This window comes from Vicugna pacos, chromosome 5 (genome assembly GCF_048564905.1).
Source record: "Vicugna pacos chromosome 5, VicPac4, whole genome shotgun sequence".
NCBI classification, from domain to species: domain Eukaryota; kingdom Metazoa; phylum Chordata; class Mammalia; order Artiodactyla; family Camelidae; genus Vicugna; species Vicugna pacos.
Genome location: NC_132991.1, coordinates 34,851,128 through 34,875,575, shown reverse-complemented (window position 1 = coordinate 34,875,575; position 24,448 = coordinate 34,851,128). Strand labels below are relative to the sequence as shown.

The window sequence follows — 24,448 nt, the reverse complement described above, 5'->3', positions numbered from 1 at the left end:
TTTACTATAAAGAATTATTTGCTTTTATATTAATCATCTGTCTAACCTGCCACCACTGGAATGTAAGTTTCTTAAAGGCAAAGACTCTATATCTTTGACTTCATTGTAGTTCAGCACCTAGTAAGGTGTGTTTGGCTGTTGACTCACTCTCTGCACAAAGAAAGAAGACTACAGTAAAATATAGAATGTTCATGTATGTAACCCTAACCTAAATGGAATTATTGTTCTGTAAATTGCTCTTTTCAACCTGTCATGCATTTTGAAGTATTTCAGTCGTAGTGTGTATATATGAAAATATGTATATGTGTATACACACACACACACACACACATATATATCACACACATACATATATATATATATATATATATATATATATGTTTTCAATATTCTGGACATGACAGAGCTTATACTTTTTATTAGAATTCCTGTCGTAAGTTAATTTGATTAGTTTGTTGAATAATTACCCTTATAACATGTGACTTTTTACTTTTTCCTAAAATGACATTTTGAGATTGAAAATATCATTGAAAAATTAAAACAGCTTACTTCTTACTGAAACTTGAATTTTTTCCAAAAATGAAAGTCTTGCTAAAAATCCTGTGTTCATCCAGAAACCAAGGAAGAAAGCTATGGAAAGTTCTAGCAACAGTGATAGTGATTCGGGCACATCATCAGACACCTCAAGTGAAGGCATTAGTAGTAGTGATTCAGATGATCTAGAGGAAGACGAAGAAGAAGATCAAAGTATTGAAGAAAGTGAAGATGATGATTCTGATTCAGAGAGTGAAGCACAACATAAAAGTAACAACCAGGTAGGTGTAAATAGTTTCACTGGCAGTATCTACACATTATTCATATTTAGAAATTAACTGATTTCTCTTACCTCTCAAAGTCTATGAAGTTTAAAGTTGATCATTGTCTTTAGTTCTTACCTTTGCACAAGAAAAAAATAGGAGATGGAGAGACATTTGGTGTATTTTTTAGTGAGCTTTATATAATTTATCATGTCATTAGGAATACTTTTTTAAAGTACCCTTTTTTCCCCTCTATGTTTTACTTCTTGATGTTCTCTGTTTTAATAGATGTTAAGAAGTTTCCATTTTAATTTGTATCTACAGGTGCTATTACATGGTATTTCAGACCCAAAAGCAGAAGGACAGAAAGCAACTGAAAAAGCCCAGGAAAAAAGAATACACCAGCCATTACCTCTTGTGTCTGAACCCCAGACTCACTCATCATTCCAATCCCAGCAGAAGCAGCCTCAGGTTTTGTCACAGCAGCTTCCATTTATTTTCCAAAGCTCTCAGGCAAAGGAGGAATCTGTGAACAAACACACCAGTGTAATACAGTCTACGGGATTGGTGTCCAATGTGAAACCTTTATCTTTGGTAAATCAAGCCAAAAAGGAAACTTACATGAAACTCATAGTTCCTTCTCCTGATGCACTTAAAGCAGGGAATAAAAATACCTCTGAAGAATCTAGTCCTTTGACCAGTGAATTGCGGTCCAAACGGGTGAGTTAAAAATATTTGTAGAATAATTTTATCATTAGAAAAAGAGCTTTTATATAATCTTACAAGTTTAACTAAATTCTACCCTTATTTTTATACTTTCTTGGTCATCAGGGATAGAATATGCACATTAGAAAACTAAATTTCTCTGATTTTATGTTTACATACACACCTGTTTAATATATTTTTGGCAACACAATCTTATCATTTTTCCTCAGGTTTAATGATTTAGCAGTAAGGAGAGAAATATGTTTACATAAGACATACCTCACAATTATTTTCAATGTCCTTTTTTCATAATATCAGTATATTCTTCTTTAAAGAAATGAACTCTTGAGTGATTTACATCTCTAGTCCTGTAATTTATCAACTTAAAGTGTACAAATCCTTTATAAAGAATCATTTTCCTTTACCATTTTAAATGAATTATATGAAATACAAAGTATTTTGAGTAACTTTTCTTTTATAAACACCAGAAACACTTAATCACAGGATATTTTTAATCTGTTTTTTTGCTGTTAGTTTTATGTTACTATACAGTCTACATTCATATGTCCAGTAGAATTCTAGTAATTAAATAACTAGTGCTTTTTATTCTAGAACTCACTCAGACTAGAGAAAAATACTGCATTTGAACAGAGTATCCTGACTTCTGGTTATAAAAATCATCATTAGGCATCCTAACCATTGGCAAAGACTTGTAGAGCACTTACTATTTGCTAGCCATTCATTCATTCATTAAGTGCTGAGCGATGGATGCATTTACTCATTGAATACTAACATCTATAAATACCACTAATATTATTTTGCCTATTTACAGATGGTCAAATTGAGATTCATAGGATTTAAATAACTCTCCCAAGAGGACGCTGCTACTTGGTGATGGGGCTACAATTCATACCGAGGCAGTGTAGTACTGGAGTCCTTGTTCTTAACCACTATGATAAGCTGCCTTTCTTTCTCAAAAAAGTCACAATGTCCTTGTCCATTGACTCTTGTTTTACTGTGAAGAATTTAACAGCAGGCTCAAATAAAAATGACTTGAGCAAATCAGACTCTTCTGAGAATCTAAATGAGTAGTTCTCAAGCCTAAGTGTACATTGGAATCACCTGGGAAACTTTAAAAAAGAAATAACCACCTCAGAACAATTTTAAATCAGGATTTCTTGTGTTGAGACTAAGATATTGTATGTCTAAAAAGCTTCCAAGTGATTCAGATACGCATCCAGGTTTGAGAATCACTGATCTAAATGGAATGACCAGTGGTATCATAATATCATGCATACGACAACCTGTCATGCACTGTTCAGTCATAAGGAGTTATTGTTATTGGCATCACATTATTAATTCTCCATGAATAAATTAAGTAAATTAAAAATTACATTGTTTGGGTTATTTTAATTCTTCATTAATATATATTCCACTTTAAGATGACTGAATTTCACAGAGCCACATCGAGTTACTTGCATTACGAAAGGTTTATTAATTTTTTCAAAAAGTTTCCTAAATTCTTATTGAAAGATTTTCATAGGACCGCCTATAAAAAAGTCATTTATTAAATACTTGCTTAATAAATGTAGCCAAGCTAGGCTTTCTACACATATACTCTAATGGAATCCTTATACAATTGTGTGAGGTAAAGACATTAAGGCTCAGAGAGGTTAAGTCACTTTTTAACATCACATAACAAATTAAGAGCAGACAGATTTTAAACCAAGGTCATTCTGATTTTAAAGCCCATGATTTAAATAATTTTGTGTTTCTGAAATGATAATGGTAGTTAATGGGAAATATTTTATGTGAATGTACATTCACATTAGACTCAATCCTAAATGACTTTACTTTTTTATTATGATGATGATATTATGAGTTAAAGCATATTTTATAAATATTTCTCTTATATCAGCTCTCTTTCTTTATATGACAGTCTAACATAGAATTTTGCTTCATTTCTTATGATGATTTCAGTTGTTTCATGCTGCCTACTGTGTATCTCCCTTCCATACTAGTCTGTGATTTTCTTGAGTGTTATTTAATCACTGGATCCTTTTATAGCCTTACTCGGTAGACATTTAATTCAAATCAATATACATTAATTGAATATATAGACCAGGAGTAAAAATTTTTTGTCCAACTTTGCCCAGAGGTTTTTTGTGTGGTCCATAAAAAGTCAGGCAGGGGCAGGGGGAGCAAGAGCTTGGAGTCAGGACAAAGCTTTGAACCTCTCTCTTCCCATAGTACAGTCAGCCAAGTGGGTATCTTAAAGTAATAAGACATTTGCTACTATACAGGTCTCTTTTCCTCCCTTCCTGCTTTTTATGTACCACCCCAAAATCAAAAAAGATAGCCTGTTTGCTGTAGAAGAGTAATTGATACTAGTCTTGGGATAAAATACAGTATCTTTGGTTATTTTTGAAAACCTTCAGATGTCAATATATGAGACGTGATTCTTCAGAATTACAGAGAGAGGAGCAATTTCAGAAAGTTCTTATTCTCATGACTGGTTTGATCCTATGTACTTGTAAGGAAAATTTACTACCTGTAAAAAAAGGAATAGAAAATAATTATGTGACATAACTTTGTTATAAGAAATGAAAATACACTAAATTTTTCTAACTGAAAGTTTAAATTGGTATATATATTTAATAGGAGGTATGAGTACATTATCTGTATACTTACATAGTATGTATATTTATATATTATATAAATATTAAGTAAAATTAAGTATATTACAGTATTTTATGTAAGAATTTTGATATAACATTCTTAAAAATAAAAATATTTTTAGGGAGAATATAATTATTTACTATAATATTACATATTTTATTCACTGAATAAATACCAGTTAAACATTTTCTCTTTGTGAGGCATTGACTCAGGTACAAATTAATTTTCTAAACAAATACAGTGAAGATGTAAATAAGATAAAGTTCATGTAGGAATTGCTTACTGCTTCTTAGTACTGGCACTTCAAAATATTTCATAAGTCATTCCATCTGCATTCATACGTGTGAAATAACCCTCCACAAGTCTTTGCTGATTCGAGTGTTAAGAGTCCAGGTCTAATGCTGACAGTACTGCTGATTTTAATTTCAAGCCAACAGTTTTCATCATAGAATTCTACTTTTTGAAATTCAACTCTATTTCTATTAGCTTAAAATGTCTTAATCATTCTATTTCAGTTTTTTATATTTTGATTATACAAGTTTAATAAAATGCATATGATTTTATTCTTTTCATGAAGATTCTGATAGCCAAATAATTTTTTGTTTCTTATTTACAGTTGTAAATTTTATGGCTAAATGGTTTATAAATTAATTTTTCCCAAGAAAAGTGCAATTTTTCTAAACTCTTTTATTATACTCTTTCCAATGTTAATGTGCTGAAGGCCCTCTGAAGTAGATCCTACAAAATGTTGAGCCAGCCTTCCCACCAACTTCATATTATGACTACTGTAGGTAATACAGGATAGAACATAAGGGAGTATAAGCAAGCTCAAAGGATAGAGGCAATGAGTGCTTCTGGCTGGGACAAATATGGAATGCTGCTTGGGTTGAATTTTAAAGACTAAGCAGGATTTCATCAGCTTAAAATTTATAAGAGGAAGACATTTCATGCAAAGTAAATGATTATAGCAAAATGTAGAGGTGGTGAAAGTATGACATGCACAGGTCATTGTAATCCAGTTGGACAAGGAAGGTTAGTTAGTGCTTACTTGAAAAGTAATTTGAGTATCAGAATTAAGTGTTTAGGGTTTATAAGGTTGGCAATGATGAAAGAGGCACTAAAATTTTTGACCACAGAGCTAATATAATAAAATATGGCTTATGTTAAGAGAAAATTGGCATTGGCCTATAGCATATATTGGGAGCTGGGTGGGAAGAAATGATAATATGGCTTAAATTTGAGCAATATTTCAATGAAAGAATCCAAAAGACATAGTAATATGGCTAACTTGGAAAAAAGAAAAGTCAAGGATTTTTAGGCTTCTAAGTTTAGGTTATTGAGAAAAATGGGAGCAATAGTAAGAGGCGGAAAGTCAGGAAACATATATATATTCTGAGGGTAAAAACTAATTAAGTTTTTAAAAATATTATGTCTAGCCAAGGTTCAGCAACCAACTAGTCATCACTGCAACTACTTTTATAGCATTTATATGTCATGATTTAAATTTGTATAAATGAGTAGCTGTTGTCAGATACAGAAGGCAAATAGAAATAATCTTTGTTCTTATTATGGTACATTGTTTTATTTTTTAACTTATGTTTCAACAGGAACAATATAAACAGACATTCCCAGCTCAGTTAAAGAAGCAGGAGTCATCTAAGAGCCTGAAGAAGGTTATCGCAGCTTTGTCAAATCCAAAAGCAACCTCTAGTTCACCAGCACATCCAAAACAGACATTAGAAAACAACCACCCTAATCCATTCTTGACAAATGCACTTTTAGGTAACCACCAACCAAATGGAGTTATTCAAAGTGTCATTCAAGAGGCTCCTCTGGCACTTACTACCAAAACTAAAATGCAGAGTAAGATTAATGAAAACATTGCTACTGCAAGTAGCACCCCTTTTCCCTCACCTGTAAATCTGAGTACAAGTGGGCGAAGAACCTCTGGCAATCAGACAACGGTAATGCCCACTGCCTCTCCCATACTGCATAGTCAAGGAAAGGAAAAAGCAGTTAGCAATAATGTAAACACGGTAAAAACACAGCATCACTCTCATCCTGCAAAATCTTTAGTGGAACAGTTTAGAGGAACAGATTCAGACATTCCTAGTAGTAAAGATTCTGAGGATTCAAATGAGGATGAAGAGGAAGATGATGAGGAAGAAGATGAGGAAGATGATGAAGATGATGAATCTGATGACAGCCAATCAGGTTATTTTCTATTTTTTAGTTTATAGTATTTCTCCAAATACTATGTGAACCAAAACATTTTAAAGAGGTTATTAATTCACAAACTTAAAATCATTGTCATTCACTGCATTTCACACAGCTATGAACCTTTCTATAATGGGTGGTAAAATATAGAAATAGTTGAAATTGGGAATCCCAAGTTAAATCTCAGCTTTGTCATTCATTTAACATTAAACAAATAATAACTTTATAGTGAATATAAATGATGCATGAACTAAGAAATAATTTCACAACCTTGCTTAATTTTCATTTAATTCATGACCACTCATTTGTCCTTTCTTTTTCATCTCTTCTGCTACTTGTTAAATTATATCACTAGATAATTTGAACAAAGGTAAAATTGTAATCACAGAAAATACCAAAAACCTAAATCTCTATGGATATCTGTTAGCAACACAGAAATAATTTAACAACATATAGAGTACTCCCTGATTTTATTTTGATTCACTTCCTAGTTTTTTAAAATTTCTTTTTGTTTTTCTTCTTCTTAACTCTCCTTGTTCTATGAAAGATTGAAAACATAAGCTATAAGATAGCTTAAAATTTAAATACAAAGATGAAATATATATTATAAAAATTTTTGGATTTGTTACTGGTCAGCCACAAATCCAATTGTAAATTTTCTATCTGCCAATATGAATAAGAAAATATAATCAGTTATACAATTTAAAAAATAGTCTGTAAGGTAAAAACAACCTACTTAGTCAGGGTAAGAACAATTTTTCCTGATAATATTTTTCTGGGGGTTCCCATAAATATAGCTTTACGTAATAGATAATTAGTATCAATATTAATAACTTTCAAAGACAGTTTTTATAATGAACTTCAGTCTAGGCAGCTAGTGCTACACAAAACACAATTCCACAAAAGCTGTTGTTCTGGGAACCATTAAGATACAGTCCAAGTATCAGTCCTGTATTATCAAGTTTATTCCAGGAATAGACTTTACATATCTATAGGAATGGATGCATTTGTACTATTACAGTGCTAGAGCAAACTTAAATTACTAAACCATTAAATTACTCCCCATAGTTATTTCTGTGATCCTAGCCTTTTGTGAAGCCTGTGTAGCTTGATGAGATCTTGCACCTAAACTGCAGCCCCTAAAGCCAAGCATCTCTGCCAGAAAATTGTTTCCTTTTGCCTCAAAGCCCAGAAGAATGGATAATGGTAGTTCCAGAGTTCTCTTCCTCATGCTGAACCTGGTATACTTCTTAAGCTACTGGAATCTATTAATTTAAATAATCAATTCTGTTTCCTCTATACTTCAGTTTCTTTATTAAATTAAAAGTGGTTTTGAAACCACTAAACAGAAACTCATTGTGTGAATAGTGTCATGTGAAAAGGACTGTTCTATGATTCAAATTTGGTGATTTGAGTAAAATAGATAACTTTTAATAAAGAATTCTGAGGATTTATGACCCTCATATATTGTACTCAAATAGCTTGTAAGATAGTGATTTTACCTTGACTCTTCAGGAAGTTTGCTCATTTGAGTTCTCAATCACAGATGCTGATTCCTGAACTATTCCATTTAGATACAAACTGCAAATTGTTGGTGATTATCTAGTTATAATATACAAATGCTTCTTTTACTTCCCAGAATCAGATAGTAATTCAGAATCAGATACAGAAGGATCAGAAGAAGATGATGATGATGATAAAGACCAAGATGAATCAGATAGTGATACTGAAGGAGAGAAAACTTCAATGAAACTGAATAAAACAACCTCCTCTGTCAAAAGCCCTTCCATCAGTCTCACAGCTCACTCAACACCTCGTAACCTCCACATAGCCAAAGCCCCAGGCTCTGCTCCTGCTGCCTTATGTTCTGAATCCCAGTCACCTGCTTTTCTTGGCACACCTTCTTCCACACTTACTTCAAGTCCACACTCTGGTACCTACACTTTATTTTTATTATTGTGAAGTAGAAGTCAAACCATAACAAGAATTCGTATTTATACAGTGTTCTGGGAATGATCTCATTGGAATCAAGTGCTAGATTTTAGGTTGGCTAAGAAAGGTCAGCATGCATTTTCAAAGGATATGACCCATTACCATTTTTATTCTCTGTGCTTCCAATTTAAGAATCTGATTGGTAGCAGCTCTGGAGTTTGAATATTTTCTTGCTTTTGTGTTCAGTTGATGCTTCTAGAATTTATAATTTGACTGACAGTTGGACTTTTTTGGTGATTGCTAAAAATGAGCTCACTTGGTTACATAAGATACATATCTGCCCAACACATAGCCAGTGACACTTGTATCAGTTAGTAGCATTATTATTCCATTGACATGCCATATCTTTTTTTTTCTATTTGACCTTTTATAAACTTTTGGAGGTCTTCATTAAAAGGTTTTACATTGATAATCCCAAATTAATCTCTGTTCTCATTCAATAGCTAAGAAAATACAGATGTGTATAGAAAGTATTGTGTTGTTTTACTTATTTTACTCTTTTCTTGGAAATTTCTAGTTTTACTTTCATTTGCTACAAACCAATATAATATCCTACTAATTTAAGATGTATACATTTGTATTGGTAAACTTGATCATTGTCTATGAAAATTTTTTCATATAATCATTATCTTATTCTTTGTGCTTTAGGGTAATTAAAAGTGTTTTTGACTATAGATTTATATGGATATAGAAATTTTATTTTTTTTATATATGATCCAGCTGTTGAAATTTTTCAGCATGAAAATTTCATATTAAAATTCATATTTTCAAAGAAAACAACTGTACATAGTTTCCTGAAACTTCTATCTGCTGTTTCCCTCCTACTTCTTTAGCCATTTCTTTAATAACAAAATGAGAGGAAAGCTATATATTTTTCCTTGCATCGTCTTTTCACTAGAAATACTAGTTACCCTGTCAAGATGAAAGCAAAAAATTCCTCTACTTTATACAATGTATTTTGTTGAAAAGAACCTAAAAATAATGTGCCAGTTGCAGAAATACACTAATTCAGGTCATTAAGAAAACCTTCAGAACTATCAAAAAAATTGTCATCTATATAAACTAATCTTTTATGTTAACTGGTTGAATTTTCTTGAAGGCACTTCCAAAAGAAGAAGAGTAACAGATGAGCGTGAACTGCGTATCCCTTTGGAATATGGGTATGCAGAATAAGATTTCTCTTTATCCTCCCCCCCCCACATATTTATGCATGTTTGATTTCTTATTCTCTACTGTTAATAAAAGACGTAAATATTACTGCCTAGTATTTATCAGAGCAGAAGCACCAAAGCAAAGCTGATATATCTGAAGTTGATACAGCAGAAAACAGAAATTAAGACTGACAGCTGGGTTTAGGTATGACAGAGCTGTGATGGGATCGTGCAGCCAGGTGGGAGTATGGCTGAAAAAGTAGCAAAAGCAAATCATTTGGCAAAGGGCAGGGACACAGTTAAGAGTGTCAGAGGTTTTTGTAAAGACAAATTTAAGGATAGTGAAAGCCACTTTGAGCAAAACTGAGGGACTTGAGCAGAGTTTGGCTAAAATGGTTGAATTGGACCTGAGAATTTTCACACTGGAAGTACACAATCCCCAAAGAGCAGAGAGCCAGATTTACTTTACTCATTTAAAGCTTTTCCAGTGTGAAAAATTAGTACCCATTGACACGTTACTGAATATGTCTGAATACTCAAAGTAACGCCAATATGATTTCTCAAAAATTTAATGGAGTTTAATACTTGTAAATTGAGTTTTTGATTAATTTTAGCTGATTTACTTAGCTACGAATCTAAATTATTTTAGTATTAAATGTATCTAAGTTGTATGATTGGCTGTTTATATTTGTTTTCTTTGTATTATGTTTTCTAAAGAACAAGTATTCTTAAAATTTTTATATTTTTAAAAGCTTCCTTAAAATTAAGTATGTTATAACCCTCATTTCTGTTATGTGTAGCTGGCAGAGAGAGACAAGAATAAGAAACTTTGGAGGGCGCCTTCAAGGAGAAGTAGCATATTATGCTCCCTGTGGAAAGAAACTTAGGCAGTACCCTGAAGTAATAAAGGTACATACTTTTCACCAAATAACGTACATTTGGTGCCTATTAAGCATGCTTATGAAAAAAAAAAAGTACACTCCTTTCTCAGATAAAGTTCCTTGATACAAAATATTCTCTTGTATGGGACTAATGAATGTACTTAACCTAAATTGATCTCTTATAAATCCATAGCCCCTTGATAAAATATGCAGAACAATAGTGTCCTGAAGATAGCTATACATCAAAGCTGGGTTGTAATTATTAAAACCTGAAGTGGAAAAATATGTGATTTTTTCAGTATCTCAGCAGAAATGGAATAATGGATATCTCAAGGGACAATTTCAGCTTCAGTGCAAAAATAAGAGTGGGTGACTTCTATGAAGCCAGAGATGGACCGCAGGTATCCACTTTTTAAAAAGTACAGTCTTTGAACCAAAAAGTAGTACCATAACCTAAATGAATAAATTTCACTACACTCTTTTGTTAGTTAATTCGTATAGCTATACATATAACTTTGTGGTAAACACTCACAAGGCCTCAATTTACTGTTTCAGTAACAAGGAGCTTTGATATTTTTTTCAAATTTCTTAAGTAAACTTTTTCCTGTTTATTAATTGTCATTAATTTTATAGTTTATACAGGTATAAAAGTATCTGCATGTTCATGAGAAATATAAGAAAATATTAGTTCCCTGAAAGGTAAACAGTTTAAAAAATTAATTTGAATAGGAAAAACCTGTTGTTATAAGTCAGTCCAAGGAAGGATCAGTATGCCTTAGTTTTTGGAAGGATCTTGTCTATTTGATTATGCCACACTACTTGATCCGCTTTCACAAGTTTGTTAACTTTTTGATGGGGACAGGGGGAGTTCCATAATATTAGGTGAGTGAAATTTCTGCTTTTTGCAGAAGTTGAGTTTTTAAATAATTATATACATTTCTAAAACTATCACCACAGCTCCCTTTGAACTTGAGAGTTAAATGTACAACCTCACAATCATCACAAAGAACTCACCACTGAAACCTCATTTCCTATATGTTTCCTTGAATGATTTGCCTTTTTTCCTTCGAATGAGCTGCATATGCTTATTTTTCCCTTTAACCTTATTAGCTCTGTTGAAAGAGGTCCTGGTTACAGAGTGAGGAGACCTAGATTCTTGTTAATCAATGAAATGATTTTGGGATTTCAAACAAATAATGCCCCCTTTTTCTTCAATTTCTTTATCTGCAGAATAGAGACAATCATAATTTTACTTCTGCTTCATGGGATTATGGTGAGGTTAAAACGAGATCATATGCATGAAAATGTTTCAGAAGGTTAAAATGCTCAGCCAACTGAAGTTGGTGACTGAACTTTTCTCCCTTTTGGCTCATGGTAACGCACAGGAAGAATTTCCCTGGGTATTAGTATTTTCTGTTGTGAATAGATAGACTTTTCTATACTATCTTTACCCTCTAATTTTGTAGTTATAGAGGTGGAAGAGGCCTTCCCAATTCTTCAAGAGGTTCATTTGGAGAGCTCAAAGATTAAGGGAGTTTTCTAAGGTCACACAACTTCAGGCAGAGACATAATTGAACTCAAGATTTCTGACAGTGCTCTTTTGCATTCCTCATGTAACCTATTTTCCATTGTCGTCCGTGACTTTTTATGGAACAAGTTATGTCCACATCCACTTGTATTTTAACCAGTAATTCTAAAATGCCAAAATATATTCATCTGAGGTTTAACTTATTTATGGGAATATATTCTAGTATTTTTCTGTTTTTCTTTTTCTTTTTAAAACTAAAAAAAAAAAAAAGTTAGCTGACTAAATTTGTCGCCAGATTCGTAGAAATTTAGTAAACCACAATGTTAGTTTTACACCCCATATATACTAGATCAGTTTTTTAGTCACAAAACATATTAGAAGACAATGGTAATTTTATTTAAAAATTCTCATTTTTTAATCTTTTTTGTTCATATTATCAATATCAAGTCCTTACTTGTCTTATTTAAATATGCCAAAAACATCTTTTTGTTTTTAAGTTCAATAGATTTTTGTTCTGAGCAGAAACCTAATTGCTGTCCAATACATAAAGGATATTTTAGTTTTGTATCAGTGATAATTAGACTTAATCTATAAAGCCTCATTAGGCAGAGCAGAATGTTCTTTGACATCCATTCACTTATTATTAAACATAATCAGTGTTTTCTAAAGCATATTGTCTTGTTGAGAGATCAATTCCAATCAAGGAAATCTGATGAATTACTAAATCCAGAATATGTTAAGCTGCCAACATTTCAGCAGACTGCCAAGGGAAAATATTAGCAACTTTGAGAGCACTTCTCTCAGTTAAAAAGAAAATTAGTAAGTTGGATTCATTTCAGGATACTTTTAGAGAAGAACAATTAAAGGTAAGTAATCCAAAAGAATTTAGTTAATTAATTAAAGATGCATATACTTGTAGAACCATATACTTTTTATATATTATATGATCAATATGTATAAGTATACAGTTAATTAGAAATATGTATAATTATATAATAATTCTATGAAAATGAACAAAGATTACATGTTTTTGTTAGAGTAACTAATATGTAATAATTTTTATTTGCCTAAATTTTACAGAAGATATAGAATATAATTTGGGACAAAAACAGTGTTACCAAACAGTAATTTGTATATGGATATAATATGTCTGCCTTTATACAAATTGTATAAATAGTATGATGGCTGTATATATATTGAAAAACGAAACTATGCATATTGAAAGACTAGAAAGAGATATGCCAAAATTTTAATAATGGATGTAATGATTGGTAAGACAACGGATCTTTTTTTCCTATGTTCTTGCATGTTTCATAATTTCTAAAATATGCTTGTATTACATATTTAATGTGAAAAACAATTTCCTATTTAAAAATAAATACATCTACCCCTTATAATCCAATAAAGCTAAGCATTCAGTTTTCCAAATGCATGGAGATTGCACATAATGACTTTAAATGTTACTGCTACAGTTTCCTAAGCTTCATGTATTTATTTTGGGTGTTTGATAGCAAATGAAATGATGTATTTATAGATTCATTAGTATTCTTAATCATCTCCTAATAAACATTTGCACTGAAAAATATTTTTTCCATCATACTTTTCTTTTTTCTCTTAAAACTTACTAAAAAAAACCCAATATTAGTTCTATAAGTTCTAATTTTGTTCATGGTCTTTAAAGAATTGCACCAGTGGTATTCCAAAGCTCTATGTTTTACAAATGAAATTTAGGAGATGATAATTTCTGTTAGAAGATACTATTTACTGTAGAGAATCATGGTTATTTTATAGAAGTTAATCATTTTGATTCAAGATATTTCTGAACCTAAGACAGTGATTATACATATATTTATTAATAGCAAACATTTGTTGAAAATCTTGACTAATTTTGTGTGTAGTACAGTAAGATAAGAGATTTGAGAGCTCATATTTATTGAAGTTTAAATAAATTCGTCATGAAAGGAAAACAATCTAATGATTACCCTCAAAAATATTAAGGTAGAGAAGCCTTTAATTAAATAAGATAAAGTTGACACAAGAAATGGGAGGGACATTAATCTATTCATTATCAGTTTTGTTTATTTTGGTATACAAATGTAATAAGAGATTTGTAAAATCAGCTACTTATTAGTATCTACTGATCCTGAGATACCAAACACTTCCTACTGGCTTCCATAAAAATCATGATTTTAGGGATGAAAGACTTCATGGGAGAAAATGAACCATAATACTCTTTGTAATCACATGAGAGACTGGCTGGCTACCTTCTTAGTGAAATTCTTTTAACTATTTTAGCTAATGAAATCTCTTTGAAAAGGCTATGAGATAAATATATTTCTTACAGGCTTCTTCATCACATTAAAAAGAACTAATTGAAACTAATGTTTATCATCGTTTTCATTTTATTTTTGAGTGTCAGAATAATAGAAAGTAAGGTTGAGTTAGGCAGGTTTTGGTAAATATAAAATAAAGTTATTTTTACTTACCTAAATATGATACTTAGGTAAAAAGGTAAAAGACGTTCATTTTTTAAGGAATATATGAAGGCTTCAAAGTAAATTGTTAATGACAAAGATTCTTTCAAAATATATGATAATCTACTTTGGAAAATATTTTTTGTGAATTGTAGGGAACAAAACATTTAAGCATAAATATAACAATTAAGTTTATTTTTTTCAACCAGAAAGTTCACTAACATAGGTTAATGAACGTCTACTGTATTCAGTCCAGAAAAGCAAAGAAAGGGAGCAATATGAAGTAGGAACAAGTTAAAAGTGACTTGGAAAAAAAATATTTCTTTCTCTATTTGAGATGTATTTTTTTAAAGTTTTTTAAATAATATAATGCCATGAGAAAAGAAAAATATGTATAATTCTTACTAAAAAGAAATTTTTGTCTTAGTCATTTAATCAGTTAATATTTGTGGGAAATACTTACTGTGCCAGGCATTTTTTTTCCCAAATAAATTTTCCCTAATGATATTTTTCATAAAGAAAATTGCAAATACATTGCACTACAGAAATGACGTTGAAAGCCTGGCTTTGAGGAAAAACTAATGCTAATAGAGAAACTGAAGAGTACAAAAGAAATAGAAGTTATAATCAGTGGTTTAGAGAAGCTTATTATCTGGGGAAGATAAAACACAATGCTGTCTGGCTAAAATCAGGGTTTTGTAAATAAGGAATAAGGGGAGACTTCACAGTAAAGCAAGCAACACACAGTCTCTGGCCAGATTGTAATGCTGGAAATTATTTGAAATAAGTAAAGAACAAAAGATTGGGAGTCAACAACGAGGGTTCTAATTCAACTCTGCTGTTAACTGTCACACCTAAAGCAACATAGCTGTGGGAACATACGGACATTGGAACATGAAAGATCAGTACCAGAAATCTTAAACTCTGGAAATTTATATCATTAATCTACCAGGTAGGATTTTTGATGGCTAAGCAAGGGCCTATACTAGGAAGCCAACTTTATGAATCCAAGTTTAAAGCTAAGGAGATATTTGGCAGTACTAATTTCCAGGGTAACCTACTCTGAATAACTGGAAAGCATAGTCAGTATTGTGGAAACAATTGTATCTAACCGCATCTTAACTGTTTTTAATAGATGGCATCCGTCTTACAGCTTAGATAGCCGTTCTTACTCTTTCACATCTTTTAAGTGCTTTTCAGTATATGATATTAATAAACTTTATTATTAAGATTAATAATCCCTAGTGCTATAAAGTACATGGTATATAAAACTTTCACTACCTACCTCTGGAACCATAAAGTAGCTAAAAATAGATGTAATGCTAAACTGAATTACATGTAAGGAAATCCAACAAAATTCTGATTTTTCTCATGATTATAACTTTAATGTTTTTCTTAAAATATAAAATGTCAAGTTCTGTCAAAAATATTTGATGCCCTTGCTTTGCTTGTGCCCTGAGATTTTTCTTAGATTCCTAGCAGGACTTTGAACAACTGAATCCTACTATTCTAGGCCTTCATTTCTTCATCTGTAATGTGAGGTGCATATATTATAGGAATTGTTTAGGGTGAATTCCCTTTTAGGTATGACATTCTAAAAGTGTTTTTATAAATTAATTATTAGGAAGTAAAAGATTCTGAAATTGTACTTACAAGGAGAAAGATAGTGGAAAAAAAAATTAACTTTGTTTGCTTGAGCCATGGCTAAATTTATTGAAAATTATTTAGCCAATAATCAATTTGGTAAATGATCAATTCCCTGGATGACTGACAGACCTAAAATTGTCAGACCAAATACCTTAATCTAGAGTTAAAACATTCACCATAGCTATTTTATTACCAGATAAAGACTGGGATAGGTATAGGTCCTGATCCTGAAAAATAGAAGTAAGTTCATCCATTAACTTATATAATATTGAGCTTTCAAGAAGTAGTGGGCATCTCAAATATTAACAAGGAAATTGACACTCAGTGCCCCAGAACTGCAAATCCATGGTGAAATTGCTGCAGCAAAGTCTTGCTGATACTAAAATTTAAAAAACAAAAAATCTTAGAAAATTGGTAAATAGATCATTCAGTGAATTGGCTTTTGGTGGACTGGTTTACTTCATTTACTTATATACTGCTTTCCCCTCAAAATAAACTTAACCTCCAAGTACATAAAATCAAACAAAATGGGAACAACAAAAGAAAAACAAAGACATGGTAGAATATAAAATTGAAGCAAGAATGAGACTTGATAACGCATCCCATTAAGACCTAAACATATTCCTGGTAAGCCACAAGTTGACATTAGCCATCAGTGAAATATAGGAAACCCCGTTAATTAGACAGTTCAGATGTTCAACTATACTTTGAAGTATCACTTATGAAGAATAATAGAAACGTTGAAATACTCATATTTAAATTAAACTTCGTAGTATCTTTTTGAATTTCTGAAAACAGAAACATTTAAAAACTAATTCATTTGAAATAATATTTTCTTTTAAAACTCTATTTTGTTTTTAAAGTTTAAAATACCAGAGAGTAATAACTTTATTTGCCAATTTTCTCAAGTATTTCTCCATTCTGTATCTTAAATTTGTCCAGGAAGAGAACTTCACTGCCATTTTCCTTTTCTGTGTTGCTCAGAGAGACAAATTTTACTAACCTTTCCAGTCTGCATTCAGACTTCTCTCCTTCACATCCAGGCAGTCCTCTCTCCAAAACAGACTGATGTATTTATCTACCTTTCTACTCTAATTCTCAGGCCTCCAGACTATCATTATTTTTTAAGTGGACGGTTGAGACAGCTTCCTGTCCCAACCTGTAAACTTTCAAATTCATTACTACTGACACGGTGTGGTTCTTGAATCACCTGCATTAGAATAGCCTGAGCCTGAGGTCCTAGTTTAAAATGTTGGTCATTTGGAAGGCAGAACTCTCTCTAGCTTACCTTTAGAAAATGTTTTACCTTGTACTGGTGAGGTACTTCAAATGTTCAACTATTTGTATAATACATTACAGTCTTACAGTGTACTTCTTTAAGTTATTACAGTGTATATTATATAGCGTACTTATCTCATTTACTTAACCTTAATTATTTTGTTTAGTCTTCTGAAATAAAATATAAACTCTTTTTTTCCCTTCTCTCTTTTTGTAGTATTTACAGAAGTGAGTATGTTATTGCTAAAGGTTTAAATTGATAACTCTTGACAGTGAAATCATAGTGGTATAAGTGGCCTAATCTGTTACCATCCATCGTACTGATAATCTATTTTCTTTTTACTGATATCTCTTAAATCAATCAAAGATTATTTTCAGAAACCATTTACTATCTTAGTCATAGAAAGTAAGAATAAACTTAATAAATTGACTCTTTTGATATACAATTTCTGGTTCACAAAAATTTATAGCATAGGATTTAAGTGATGTGAATTTTATTTGCTTTTTCTGAGGAAAAATTTATTAAGAAAATTACTTTTATTTTTCCTTACCCACAATTACTTTGGCTAACCAGTGAATTAAGGCTGTACTATAAGCTTCAGATTCCTAACAATCCTTTTCTCATTTTCTAAAATCCAAGTGTAAAGACATTATTTGTAGCCCAATATTATGCAGCTCCCTTAGGCAGTATTTATTTTGTAAATGCCGAGGGCAAAAATGTAAATGATAATGTCAGTATATTTGTCTGATAAGTTTGGGGCACTAACATATTCTGTTCCTTTTTTTGACACAGGTATATTTTCCTAGCCGAATAAAACATAACTATTTAAAATTGTAACTGGATTAAAAAAAGATAAATTGATCGAACCCTTAAATCTTGGCTAAAAGTTGATTTTATTATTAATAAGATACTTTAAAAACTGAATGCAGATTCCTTTACAGACTCCTTTATTAGTCTTTCTCTTCTACTCCAAGTGTCACAAATGTCACTTTTATATTTTCAATTTATGTGACGCATGCTGCCTTGGTGCCTAAAAAGCATAATAGAAAAATGAGAACCTAAGCTAATCGAAAGCTTCCCAAACTAGTGAACATAAAAATGTTTTGATGGCTTCCTTCTTAGTGGCTTATGGCATGAAAATGCCATTAATACAACTGTTGTTTCTGTTGACTTCATTGAAATCTCAGCCAGAAATGATTTTTTTCCTCAGAATTAATTTGTAAAATTATTTTTGACATAGGAATTACTGAAAAGAATTCTATAGATACTATTTTAAACATAGAAATATGGACTATATGCATTAATTTTTTCCTGACGCAATCCTTCCTTGCCATAACCTTGGCTGTACTTTCATGGCTGAATATTGTGATCAATGATTTATGTAGTATAAAAACACCTTTGTAACATCAATTAAGTACATGTAGTGGTTAAGAGCACAGAGTGAGACAGAATCATAGTTCTGTTCCTTTTTGCCTCTGTACCTTAGGAAAGTATTCAGCTGGGCCTGAATTCCCTCAGTTGTAAAGTAGGTGCAATAAGATCCACCATATTAGATAGTATTGTTGTGAAGATGAAAGTATGTAATGTATCTGAAGTGCCTGGAACTAAGCACAGTGCTTGGAATGTGGATATAACTATCATTCATTTTGGTAGCAGGAGTAGTATTTGTATTTTTAGTATCAATTGAATGAGATATTCATAGACCTCTTGCCCCAGGCTAGGTGTCATAGCATAAAATAAAACTTAAGAACTTTGGGTTCTTTTTGGTTGCAGAATTGCTCACAGTGGTTCAATTCTATTTTGAGATTCTTTTAAGAGAAAAAGCACATTTAAAACATTTTCTTAACCTTCACACTAAAGGAATTAGCTCTTTAAAAAGGAAATAAGAAATAACCAAACAATTATTTTAGAAGGATTATTTTTAAAAGATGCCTTTCCTGTATCTGAACAGATTGATTTGGACTATATGTAACATAATATAATAATGTATTTTTTGAGAGAAAAGCAGCTCATCACATACAATAATGTATTTGTTTTGATTAACATATGGAGGATAATGAAAACCAGACTTTGATTGTATCTATACACTGAACAAGATTATTTCTATAATATTCTATTATACTGGTGAATGTGTTTCCATCAGGAGATTTATAATGGGAAACCTCAAATACACACAAAAGTAGACCATATACCCATCATCAGCTTTAGAAATCATCATATGGTCAGTATTATTTTACATATACCCCCATCTACTTCTCCTCTTCCGTAATTTGTTGAAGCAAATAGTATACATCTTATATCATCTATAAATGTTCCCATTTGTATCCCTAAAAGATGAGGACTCTTGTTGTCTACATTATCACACTTTGAAATAACAATCATTGTTCAGATTTTCACATGTCCCCTAATTCTCATAATTTTATGAACAGTTTGTCTATTGGAATCAGGATTTAGATAAGGTCTCCACATTGGGATTATTTGATACATCTTGTAAGGCTCCTTTAATCTCCCCACAGGATTTTTGTTTCTTTGTTTTGTTTTTTACTTCTTGAAATTTGTTGAAGAAAGTGTTGAAATTTGTAGAATTTCCTAGACTGGATTTCACTGTGTAGTTTAACGTTTACTTCTCTCTCTATTTTTCCTGTGAAGTTATAGTAATTAAATCTGTTCGATTTGATTTTCTTTGGATAGAGGGGACAAGACTAATTTATAGGTGATGAAGTGAATCTCAATCAGGAGGCTAATATAATGTCTGTCTGGTTGTCTCTCTTTCTGGTGATTGGCAACCATTCAAGTTCAGTGCTTTGATACATTAATCAGGTATTGCAAAATGCTGATACTCTAACTCTTAACATTCCTTCTTGATTTATTGCTGTAATATTTCTGTAAGAGAAACTTTCATCTATTATTTGGATAGCTTAATGTTTGGTTAAACTGATAATCCATGAAGACAATCCATAGAGGCATCATCACACAACTAATGTTTTCAAATACCTGCCAACTTTATGGTCATTATAGTTCAGAAATGGTGATTTAAAAAATGTATACCTATTTACATATTTATAGATACAGATATAAATCTCTTTATATACTTAAAGTTCAAGTCATTAAGAATGTCAAAAATATGTCAAAGTCCATGAATAATTATATGTATAAATTTAATTAAAAATAAAATTCCTAAAGTTTGTACCAGCTTTATAAATTTCAAAATATCTGTGAATTTGCCTAGAATTTTCCGACCTATTGATCCCTTGTGTTTATCTTGTTTGTAATACATATTTCTATAAAATGTTAATTAAAAGGGAATGCAGTGGTGTCTTTTGAAAGAAGAGGATATCATTCCCCGTATCAGAGCAATGGAAGGTCGTAGAGGAAGACCACCAAATCCAGATAGACAGCGAGAGGAGTCCAGGATGAGACGTCGGAAGGGTCGACCTCCAAATGTTGGCAGTGCTGAATTTCTAGACAACACAGATGCCAAATTGCTGAGAAAACTGCAAGCTCAAGGTAAGAAACATGATATATCTGACACTATAGTAATCGTACTAAAAAAGTAAGTATTTATATTTTTGACTTATGAATAATTGGCACTGCTCTCAATTTCTAAAAATAGGTATTTGTATTAGAATAAAAATGAGAAAATAAGGAGTCCCACTGGTAACCAGAGTTCTTTGATTAGGTAAGCTCCTTTCAAGAGCCATGCACATGAACACATCATACCTGTGTGTTTAGAATTATAAAAGTAGGTGATAAGCTTTTAAGGCTTACACAGAAAGGGAATCTACCAGCACTTGGCACATGCCTTAAGGTTGTGTCAACCTTCTGGAAATTCTCATTTTAACAACTCCCGATTCCTTGAGGTGGTACAAGGGAATAACTCCAAAATATATGGATCTGTGGAGTAAATTTTCAGTCAGAGAACTCCAATTGCTGGTAAGTAACCCCAGTCTTTAGGTTCTTCTGTAATCTGGACATATTGCATATATTTTCAAAATGCCCAACTAGTAGATTTAATTCAAAAATATTTATTTTAAGACCACCAGAAAGTATAACTGTCAAGCCCGGAGTACGCATAATAACCTCAAATGTATTTATGATTCAGAATTGTACATAAATTATCAGTGTGAAGTTCCCATGAAAAAGACTAACATCAAATAGTTCTGGTATGAGTTTGAGTTACTAGTGACAACTGTGAATCCTCTTCTCGCGAGGGACTTCTTATGAAGTCTATCTGAATGTATATCAGTTTATGTATTGGTGTCTTATATTCACTAGCATATATATTAACATATATATCAGTGTAAAATAAAGGTTTAATAATAAAAACTGACTTAAAAGACTATAGAATTTTACTTCTCATGGGTTTTCTCTGGTGGAAAAGCCTGGCTTGTTTTTATTTATTTTAAGTATCATCTTAACATTGACTTATTTGTAGCTGCTTTGTTTTTATTATAAAACAAATATCCATGATAAAAGCTCATAGAACAGAATACTTTCTGCAGAAGATACTCATGAATGGAATTATTATTAACAATCTTTTGTTAATCTAGTCAGAGATATGTACATACACTCTATACACACACCTTCAAATACTCATATATATACACACATACGCATATATCCTATGTTGTGTTACATATATATCCTTCTTGATTTCTAAGATAAATGACTTATCATGTACGTGCTGTTCAGCTTGCTTTTTCCTACTTAATTTGTCTTGAGCATCTTTCTGTATCCGCACTTAAAAATCAACCCTTATGCTTTTAATAGCTGAATAGTAAGTGATGCTGTGTATGATTCTACCATACTTCATTCATTTAGTCTCTTTTTGATGACTGTTTTAGCTATTTCCTGATCTTTGCTATCACAGACAGTGGTGCAGTAAGTACATATTACACATATCTTCACAGCCTTCTACAGGTATGGCTATCTATAGTATAAAATCCCAGAGAGAGAATCTCTGAATCAAAGAGAATGTACATTTTCAATTTTGGTAGCTAGCAGGCAAATATTATCTCCAAAAAGGTTGCACCAATTCACACTCATACCGATGGTATATAAGGTAACTGCCTGGAATGTAACTTAATGTTGTAAAAGTTTTTTTCTGAATTAGAAAGTTAGTTAAATATTTTTATGTTGTTTTAGTTGGATTCTATTAAGATTTTTATCTCCCCTGAATAGTTGTTAGTGAAGGTTTTTTAAAAAGTTAATATTATTAACAGATGAAGCCATACATGATGAGTTTTAAAAAATTAGTATTTTCAGTAAGCCACTGACTCTTCTGAAGAATGTATAATAGTGGGGAATGTGCATTGTTTGCATAAAATAGGAAGACTTGAAATTAACTGATACCCCAAATGTGAGCTCTTCGTGCATGTTTTGCATATCTAATACAAATAGCATTAATACTTAATATCCACAATGGCAACTTTATATTTGCAAAATCCACAATGGCAACTTTATATTTGCAAAATTAACTAAATTTTAAGAAAGTAGAAGTTAATTATTCAAATTATATCCAATTTTGTCTCCCTCTAGATTTCAAATTGATTTGTATTCCATGACATAGTTCTCCCTGTTGTGTTATGTTACATTTTGCAAATTCTTTTACTTTTGACCTTATTGTGTACACATGTTCTTTCTCGACATGTATATAAATATTAAATATATAACCATAAATAAGTAATAATTATTAATATTTACAAGTAAGTGTGGTATAATATGCATATCTTTTCTTGGGAAGAAAAGGAACTACCCATGAATCACTGTCACCCCTTTTATTACTAAAAGATTTCTACACTAATGGTTTGAGGGAGTTATCTGAGGGGATTCTGTAAGTTTCTGTTATACATTATTATCATATAAAACTCTCCTAGACTGAAAAACTAGACTTAATTTGAAGAAAGATTCACAACAGTAAAAAAAAATATATAAACTTTGAATGTACATTTAGGCACTGTGAAAGGAGAGCTCTCTAATTTCTCAGAAAATACAGGTAAGAATTGACAGAGTTTGAATATGAAAAAAACTTTCAACCTATCTAAATAAACCTTCTTGTTAATGAGCCAATGCCATTCATATCTGAAATTGTCTAAAATATCTAGTAGCGCCTGTCCATTTCATACATCATAGAATCTGAGATGCCATTGTCTGTACAATACACCATTATTTTAAGATGCACTGCTAAGAAAAGTGCTGCCAATTTGCAGACACATTGTGATTTTAGACATGTTTAAAAATGCATCGTAGAATCAAATGCAGTATATCCAAAATATCCCTTATTCTATGTAAAAATAAAGTTTATTTCAAAATAAACTTTTATCTTTGAAATTTAATGACAAATAAATTCTTCAACCATGAAAGATATTTTTCAAATTAATACTTCAAAAATTATATCAGATAACATATTCAGCAACCATAAACCAAACAAATGAGAAGATATTGGGAACAGTTTATTCCTCAGAGCCTGAGTAAATTTTCTAGGTCTTCAATTCATTATTCTTCCTCCATAGTGTCCCTAACTTTTTTAAAGCATTTTTTTTTGCACATTCTCCAATTGTTCATACTATAAAAGTTAGGCTATATAATTTTTTAACATTTTTTATTGATTTATAATATTTTGCAGTGTTGTGTCAAATTCCAGTGTAGAGCACAATTTTTCAGTTATATATGAACATATGTATATATTAATTGTCACATTTTTTTCTCTGTGAGCTACCATAAAATCTTGTATATATTTCCCTGTGCTATACAGTATAATCTTGTTTATCTATTCTACATTTTGAAATCCCAGTCTATCGCTTCCCACCCCTTGCCCTCTTGGCAACCACAAGTTTGTATTCTATGTCTATGAGTCTGTTTCTGTTTTGTATTTATGTTTGTTTGTTTGTTTAGATTCCACATATGAGCAATCTCATATGGTAGTTTTCTTTCTCTTTCTGGCTAACTTCACTTAGAGTGACATTCTCCAGGAGCATCCATGTTGCTGCAAATGGCATTATGTTGTCGGTTTTTATGGCTGAATAGTATTCCATTGTATAAATATACCACATCTTCTTTATCCAGTCATCTGTTGGTAGACATTTAGGCTGTTTCCAA

General features: G+C 31.4%; 1 protein-coding gene across 14 annotated transcripts in view; it reads left to right on the top strand.

Annotated features, from left to right (window-relative positions):
• Positions 1-24,448, top strand: part of BAZ2B (bromodomain adjacent to zinc finger domain 2B) — a 297,477-nt gene that overhangs the window by 201,858 nt on the left and 71,171 nt on the right. For 7 of the 14 annotated variants that reach the window (XM_072961031.1, XM_031678451.2, XM_006196196.4 and 4 more), the window contains 8 exons: positions 615-815; positions 1,122-1,517; positions 5,789-6,395; positions 8,038-8,331; positions 9,490-9,550; positions 10,342-10,450; positions 10,722-10,823; positions 20,653-20,857. In XM_072961031.1, coding sequence (XP_072817132.1) covers positions 615-815; positions 1,122-1,517; positions 5,789-6,395; positions 8,038-8,331; positions 9,490-9,550; positions 10,342-10,450; positions 10,722-10,823; positions 20,653-20,857 — 1,975 coding nt within the window. The remainder of the gene's footprint in view (positions 1-614; positions 816-1,121; positions 1,518-5,788; positions 6,396-8,037; positions 8,332-9,489; positions 9,551-10,341; positions 10,451-10,721; positions 10,824-20,652; positions 20,858-24,448) is intronic. The other 7 variants (XM_031678462.2, XM_072961034.1, XM_031678460.2 and 4 more) reach the window with 3 other exon arrangements.